This window comes from Lontra canadensis, unplaced genomic scaffold (genome assembly GCF_010015895.1).
Source record: "Lontra canadensis isolate GAN:19392208 unplaced genomic scaffold, GSC_riverotter_1.0 scaffold59, whole genome shotgun sequence".
In the NCBI taxonomy this organism is placed as follows: domain Eukaryota; kingdom Metazoa; phylum Chordata; class Mammalia; order Carnivora; family Mustelidae; genus Lontra; species Lontra canadensis.
Window position 1 is genome coordinate 2,322,867 of NW_022631053.1, and position 7,678 is coordinate 2,330,544.

General features: G+C 47.7%; 1 protein-coding gene across 1 annotated transcript; it reads left to right on the forward strand.

The window, feature by feature from the left end:
- Positions 1 to 1,174: 1,174 nt before the first annotated feature.
- On the forward strand, positions 1,175 to 7,166 carry KRT1 (keratin 1). Its single transcript, XM_032876702.1, has 9 exons — positions 1,175 to 1,781; positions 2,820 to 3,034; positions 3,744 to 3,804; positions 4,219 to 4,314; positions 4,485 to 4,649; positions 4,782 to 4,907; positions 5,449 to 5,669; positions 6,160 to 6,194; positions 6,286 to 7,166. The coding sequence occupies exons 1-9, from the start codon at positions 1,185 to 1,187 to the stop codon at positions 6,654 to 6,656; spliced, it is 1,887 nt and encodes a 628-aa protein (XP_032732593.1). The 5' UTR covers positions 1,175 to 1,184; the 3' UTR covers positions 6,657 to 7,166.
- The last annotated feature ends 512 nt before the right edge of the window (positions 7,167 to 7,678 follow it).

The window sequence follows — 7,678 nt, forward strand, 5'->3', positions numbered from 1 at the left end:
CCCTTTACTGCCTTTGTAAACTTGAGCTTCAGTGCCTCAGTTTCCCCGTGTTAAAACCGGGCAGCATAATAGCATCTGTCTCAGCGTTGTGAAAATGAAGTAGGTGAATACATGTAAAAGCTGTAGAAGGGTCTGGTACTGTGCTGGTTTTTTCACACATCTTAGCTAGTATCGTGCCTGTTACTATGGCCATTACTATTGTCTAGAAACAGCATTCACTTCTCAGACCAGGCTTTCCAGACGCATATCGTTGTCCTCTCTTCCAAGTCTATAGTCATCTCTCCACACCACCCAGTGTCGGTCCCCAAGCCCCTGTGAAGCCTCACCTCTACCCCTTGGCTTTACAAAATGTACAGAATAGGTTCTACCGGTTACCTCCCAGCTCTCTAAGCTTTTCCACAGGCATCTTTGTGCCCTCCGTTTCCACCACTTTCCTTTGCTGGTGTTTCTGTCTCCTGCCCCGGACTGTCTCTGAGGAAAAAGAACAACTGGCAAACTCAGAAAGAGCATGTCTTTCCCTCTGGCCCTTCTAGAACACCTGCCCATCCATCCTGTTCTCTGCTAGTGTCTCTTCCTATAATATTAAAGCCCATGTAATAGAAATAAGTTGTTTGAGTTTTTCACTTATTAAAGCTCTTATCTGGGGTCCAGAGATATGACTTGGTGAGCTCTGGGCTCTAGAGAGCCATCACAGATATGGGCCAGAGAGTTCCTCTGCCGATTTGAGCGTGAGGAGTTGCACCTGCCAGGCTTGAGGGGACAGTGCACTTCACAGCTTATAAGGGCAATGGCAAGAACGGGAACATACATATCTCTGTGACAGGAGGTTATGAAATCCTACAAGAAGCACCAGGTGGCAGATGCAGGGTCCTGTTTTCCCAAGGTCACAAGCACTCGAAGGGAGATTTTGTCTGATAAAATGATTACCACACGATTGATCTTGCACGCACAGCAATTTTGAGAGCTATCCTGGGAGCTAGGTGTGTAGTGTTTATCGTATTGTTGAGGCTCGTAAAAATCTTGTATGGCTGCAGGCAAGCCAAACCCTTGACAGGCTCTGCGTCCCGCTGACTCGAGGACCAAGCCCAGATGTGCTCCCTGTATAAAAGGGACAGTCTCTGTGCTTGGGGTAGAGGAGTGTGAGCTCCTTTCCTTTCCTGACTTTGCTCTCTCTCCAAGGCAGCATGAATCGACACTTCAGTTCTAGGTCTGGGTTCCGGAGCGGAGGGGGCTTTAGCTCTGGCTCTGCCGGAGTGGTCAGCTTCCAACGCAGGAGCACTAGCAGCTCTGTGCGCCACAGTGGGGGAGGTGGCGGGAGATTTGCAGGGGGAAGATGTGGAGGCGGTGGTGGAGGTGGTGGTTTTGGAAGTCGGAGCCTTGTCAACCTTGGTGGCAGTAAAAGTATCTCCATAAGCGTGGCCAGAGGAGGTGGACGTGGTGGCTTTGGGAGTGGTTATGGTGGTGGTGGCTTTGGCGGTGGTGGCTTCGGAGGTGGTGGCTTTGGTGGTGGTTATGGTGGTGGTGGCTTTGGGGGTGGTGGCTTTGGGGGTGGTGGCTTTGGGGGTAGTGGCTTTGGGGGTGGTGGTTTTGGTGGAGGTGGTTTTGGTGGAGGTAGTTTTGGGCCTGTCTGCCCCCCTGGTGGCATACAGGAAGTCACCATCAACCAGAGCCTTCTGCAACCCCTTAATGTGGAGATTGACCCCGAGATACAAAAAGTAAAGACTCGAGAAAGGGAGCAAATCAAGTCGCTCAACAACCAGTTTGCCTCCTTCATTGACAAGGTGAGTTTATCTGCTCAGTGCACGGGGAGGACTGCTCTTGGTCCATTTCAGATCCCTTGGGGTTTAGCCTCAAGTTTCTGTTTGGGGATTTCGTAGAATTGTCTTCTAGGAGATACGTTAGAAGTACTCTTGTGAATGATTCTAATGACTAAACTCTCTCTTGAGCAAAGAAGTCTGTGATTTACGTAGTTGGGTCAATGTGACATCACCTTGAAGTGTCTTCTCATTCAGTTCTTGAGCTGAATTGGGGCTTACTTAACATATGGTGAATGAAGGAAATAGAAATGGGGCTAACTCAGCTTTCTAGGGGGCAAATGGGAGCTCTGGAAAGGTCTTCCTAAAGGGAGTTGAGGGTGACTAGAGTGCACTGTGATATTGTAGCAGAAAGGATGTAGTAAGTAGCACCAAACATCTTTTGCTTTTAGGCAGGGAGCTCTGCCCTCTAAAAATGTTACATTGGTAGCAGTTTTTCAAAATACTGATATTCTGAGTACACCTCTGGAAAAATATGTAAACCATTTCTTATTTTTTGCTTAACCATCAATCATGTCAACTCAAAGTTATCCACAATAGATTTCAAATTCCATTTTGGATTTCCCCAACATCCCTCTGAAAGTGTGAATGTTTATGGAATGCGTACCAATGTTTATGGCAATCTACCTAAAAAAAGTGGAAAGGCAAATCTCTTAAATATCATGTATCTATTTCAAGTGTAATTGCAGTAATTTTATACAGAGCTTTGCTGTCTGGTATCTGTCTAGTTACTCCTTTCAAAAGTTCCAGCTGTGACAGTATAGTAATTACTATTCTCAGGGAAATTAAAGCTTCTGTGAATTCACAGCGAGTTAGATGTTGTTACAAAAAAATGATGCTAACTTGATTTTCTTCCTATTTCACTGCCATGGCCAGGAAAACAGGACTTGAAAGAACAAGTTCCTTTCCAAATGAGGCATGGGTCTCACTGTGGTTGCCTATGGCTCTCAGTGGCCGGCGGACTCCATTTCTACACCAGTTGGTAACGGGGGCTTGTGTTCTCAGGTGCGGTTCCTGGAGCAGCAGAACCAGGTGCTGCAAACAAAATGGGAGCTGCTGCAGCAGGTAGACACCTCCACTCGGACCCACAACTTAGAGCCCTACTTTGAGTCCTACATCAACAATCTTAGAAGGAGAGTGGACCAACTGAAGAGTGACCAATCTCGGATGGATTCAGAATTGAAGAACATGCAAGACCTGGTGGAAGATTACCGGAACAAGTAAGGAAGACTGACCAAGCAATCCTTCCAGAAAGTGGCAAGTTAAGACTACGAGTCTTAAGCTAAGAGAGTATGCAGTGATATATTTTCTTAGGTTAGAGGCCAATTAATTTAGCATCTTTAGAATTCTTCCTCTTCTCAGAAGTTGGAAATAGCTTAGAAGTTTGGTTGCTCCTCATGCTTAGCGAAATAAGTCAATCGGAGAAAGACAACTATCATATGATCTCCCTGATATGAGGGAGAGGAGATGCAACATGGGGGGTTAATGTGGTAGGAGAAGAGTAAATGAAACAAGTTGGGATTGGGAGGGAGACAAACCATAAGTGACTCTTAATCTCACAAAACAAACTGAGGGTTGCTGGGCAGAGGGGGGTTGGGGGGGTGGTTATGGACATTGGGTAGGGTATGTGCTATGGTGAGTGCTGTGAAGTTTGTAAACGTGGAGATTCACAGACCTGTACCCCTGGGGGAAAAATATATATATATATATATGTTTATAAAAAATAAAATTATAAAAAAAAATAAAATAAAATAAAAAAAAAATGAAAAAAAAAAAAAAAGAAGTTTGGTTGCTCCAAAGGACAGGGTGACCAAGCTGTCCTAGGCTAATAACAGGAGGCAATGACAGGTGATGAGAATCTCAGTTGGGGAAGCTGAATTTCAGGTCTCACCTTCTCCAAATATCCAAATCCCTCTGATTTCCTTGCAGATATGAGGACGAGATCAACAAGCGGACAAATGCAGAAAATGAATTTGTGACCATCAAGAAGGTGAGCAAATCTGTGGGATGGACCTCACATCTGAAATAAAGAGTAGATGAGGGTCTCCAATTACTAAGCAGAAGGAGGTCATGATATGGAGAACCTGGTGGGGGCCTGATGAATAGCTGAATAGAGTTTTCCCCCGACATTATCATGGACCTAGGTTTTTCTAGGCCCTTTGCTTCTCCAGCTCTCTCAGACCTTCACAGAGAAGGTGGGGAGGCAAGTTCTTAGCAGCTCAGGTGAGCTGTCCTGTGATTGTGATTCCAAGGGTTGGGGCAGTCTAGAGATTGTGATCTGCCGGGTGTAGGAAGATGTGGAGGAGACTCCAAATGCTTGTTCTACTGGAAAATCCCCTCACAGCTGGTGAGAGGGACTCGTCCTGGGAAAAACATGATTTCGTGATGTCCATTGTTCCTCTAGGATGTGGATGCTGCTTATATGACTAAGGTGGACCTTCAGGCCAAAGTTGACAACTTGCAGCAGGAAATTGATTTCCTCACTGCACTCTACCAGGCAGTAAGTCCTTTGTTTTTGACCACATTTACCCAAATGTAGAGCCTCTGAGCCTGTGCCCATCACTATCCAGAAGAACAAAGATATATCTTCCATCTCCTGACTCCTCCTCCCTCTGTCTAAGCTGTGTTTTGTTTTAACATTCTAAGGCACTGAGCTGTTGTGTGTTGCAGGAGTTGTCCCAGATGCAGACTCAAATCAGTGAAACCAATGTCATCCTGTCCATGGACAACAACCGCAACCTGGACCTGGACAGCATCATCGCTGAGGTCAAAGCGCAGTATGAGGAGATTGCCCAGAAGAGCAAGGCTGAGGCTGAGGCACTGTACCAGACCAAGGTGAATGAGCCGAATGTCTAGCCAGTTTTCCTGAAATGTCTTGTCTTGCTGTCCTGTGTCTTCTCTTATATTTCTCTGTGTGAGCCATGGTATGCTCTGCCCCATCTAATTGACTTGATCTACCATCTTTAGTATGAAGAGCTCCAGATAACTGCTGGCAAACATGGGGACAATCTGAAGAGTACAAAGATGGAGATTTCAGAGCTGAATCGGGTGGCCCAGAGACTGCGATCTGAAATTGATAGTGTCAAGAAGCAGGTATTTGTTCCCTCCTTCTGCTGCTCAGCTATATCTTTATGGCATTGGGGAGGGAGGCTCAGGTAACTGGAGGACACTTTTCTAGTGTTGAATCTTGCAATCCGTTCCAAGCCTTTGGTGATTATTCTGGTTTCCACAATTCAGGCTTCATGCTGGGTTCTCTTTAGGGAAGCTTGTGAAAATAACCTAGCAGAGAAATGGATGTGATGGTCATGAGTGATCTAGCCCATGATGCAAAGACTTGGTGAATGAGAGGAAAGGTGGCCAGGAGGTTTCGGGGTAGACATTTAGAAAAAGGGAGGAAGGGTGGAGAAGCCTCAAGTCAGGGCCAGGAGAGGCTGCTCTGTATTCCCTTTAAAGACTTTTAAGGAAGTCAATTCAGTGAGTAGCTATCCAGAGGCAGTGATGTGTTATCCAGAGCCATAAGTGGACTTAAAACTGTTGTGATTCTGTTGGACCCAGAGTACCAGCCTCACTGAGGTGCACAGGGTGGGATTAGGTGATAAGAGAGTGAGTGACATGTGAGCTTCTCCTCTCTCAGATCTCTGCGCTGCAGCAGTCCATCAGCGATGCCGAGCAGCGTGGTGAGAATGCCCTTAAAGATGCCCAGGGTAAGCTGGCCGAGCTGGAGGACGCCCTGCAGAAGGCCAAGGAGGACATGGCCCGCCTGCTGCGTGACTACCAAGAACTGATGAACACCAAACTGGCCTTGGATATGGAGATCGCCACCTACAGAACCCTTCTGGAAGGAGAGGAAAGCAGGTGAGGACAGAACCCTGGGCACTTTGGCCATTTCTTAAGGTGCCTCCTCCCTTGTAGGCTGACTGCCGTCCAGCATGCAGCCGAGGGATTGCAGCTTGTCCTGGGTATGGGGAGAGGAAAGAAATTGGGTTCAGGAGGAAAGATGAGGCCTCACTTTGGGACTAGAAGGGCTAGAGCATCTGTACGAAGTGCTTTGCAAAGAAATCATTTATTCTCCATCTAGGAGGGTTCAGACGTCATCTGGCCTGAAGGTCAATGGCACTGTTAATTTGCACTCTCTGCAAGACGCCTGTCTATTTTCTACGGTGATTTCTTCCTGTTTGTGTTCACGCTGAGAAAAAGACAGCAGTTTGGGATCCCGAGGGCACTGGATTAGGTTTCAGATCAAGTGGGTAGGAGGAGCCCCAAATGGGGAGAGAGTCTCTGTCCCTGCTGAGAGGGTTTGTGCGGCTGGAGAGTCATGCGGGACTTGCTCTTCTTCCTCCTACAGGATGTCCGGAGAGTGTGCCCCGAGCGTGAGCGTGTGTAAGTACCACCTGCTTTCTCGGGGGCCTGTGAAGGTTTTGCTGGGCTGGAGAGGGAGTGGGGCTGACGATAACTGAGTGTCCCCTTGCAGCTGTGAACACCAGCCACACCACCATCAGTGGAGGTAGCAGCCGAGGAGGCGGTGGCTTCGGCTCCGGCGGCGGCGGCGGCGGTGGCGGCAGCGGCGGCGGCTATGGTTCTGGAGGTGGCAGTTACGGCTCCGGAGGTAGCAGTTATGGCTCCGGAGGCGGCGGCGGCGGCAGCTATGGTTCTGGAGGCGGCGGCGGCGGCGGCGGAGGCTACGGCTCCGGTAGCAGCAGTGGAGGCCACAGAGGCGGCAGCTGGGGTTCTGGCGGCGGGAGCTCCGGAGGCCGGGGATCCAGCTCTGGGGGTACCAAGACCTCTAGTGGCAGTTCCAGCGTGAAGTTTGTTTCCACCAACTATTCCAGAGCCGTCAGATAAAGAGGTGTCCTCTATCCTGTGAGCTCTCCCTCTCCATCACTACCAAATATGCTTGGCAAGACCAAGGGCAGTTGCCCCAACCTCACTGGAGAAAAGAGCTATCATTAGTTAGTTCACCCTAGTTCACCCTAGTTCACCCTAGTTCCCCAGCTCTTTCCTTTCTTCTCTGCTTCCCAAAGAAGTTTTTAGATCAGTGGCAATCTCAGTCCCTCTGGCTGTGACCCTGCTTTGTGCTTTACCTAAGAAACAGTCTAGCAATGACCACTACACACATTACATTTCAGAGCATCTTCTTAAGTCAGCCAGATGAGGGCTGGTTAGAACCATGGCTTCTTTGTTGTGCATGGAGCACACACCCTGGACACTCCTTAGGATCCTAGTTCTTGGAGCAAGGTCTGTGCTGCTTTGGTTTTGTATATAAGGTGTGAGCAAGTTGATTTTTTTTTGTGGAGAGGTCTTAAACTCCCCCTTTCCTTGTATTGCTGCAATAAACTGCATTTTGAAATTCTCTACGAGTCTCAATCTCTTTTGTTCATGGCACTTTCTGTCTTTCATGTTGCTTTGTGGGAGGGAAAGAAGACCTTGGAGCCATATGGCATATGAGGGAGTTGGGACATATGAAAATGATGGGCAAGATGGGGACGCTGGTCAGGCACCATTCATCTTTAAGCATTTGATAGTTAAATACAACACACTCTTTCCCAGAGTGTGCAGATGTCATAGAGAAATAGAGAGACCAAGGTATTCATCCGAGAAGTGTTTCTTGGAAAGGACAGTGAACAGGCAGTTTGGGAAGGAGGAGTTTGGTATTGAGAAGAAAGGAAAGTATAGTGTGGAAGAGTAATTGTTATGTGCAATAATAGGTGATGAGAGGGGTGTGGATAACACAGGGTCAACAGCTGCTACAGCCAGAATGCAGACTTTGGCTAGGGAGTTCAAGAACCAAGAGTGGTAATGAATAGCTAGATATCAATTTCCTCTCTTTCAGATACATACCCAAAGCTCTGTTCAATTTAAGAAGT

Bases quoted from the DNA above. Each gene is read 5' to 3' on its own strand.
- KRT1 (XM_032876702.1), top strand. From the start codon at position 1,185: ATGAATCGACACTTCAGTTCTAGGTCTGGGTTCCGGAGCGGAGGGGGC. The intron at 4,315-4,484 runs GTAAGTCCTTTG...TGTGTGTTGCAG, and splicing joins TCACTGCACTCTACCAGGCA to GAGTTGTCCCAGATGCAGAC. The intron at 4,908-5,448 runs GTATTTGTTCCC...CTCCTCTCTCAG, and splicing joins TTGATAGTGTCAAGAAGCAG to ATCTCTGCGCTGCAGCAGTC.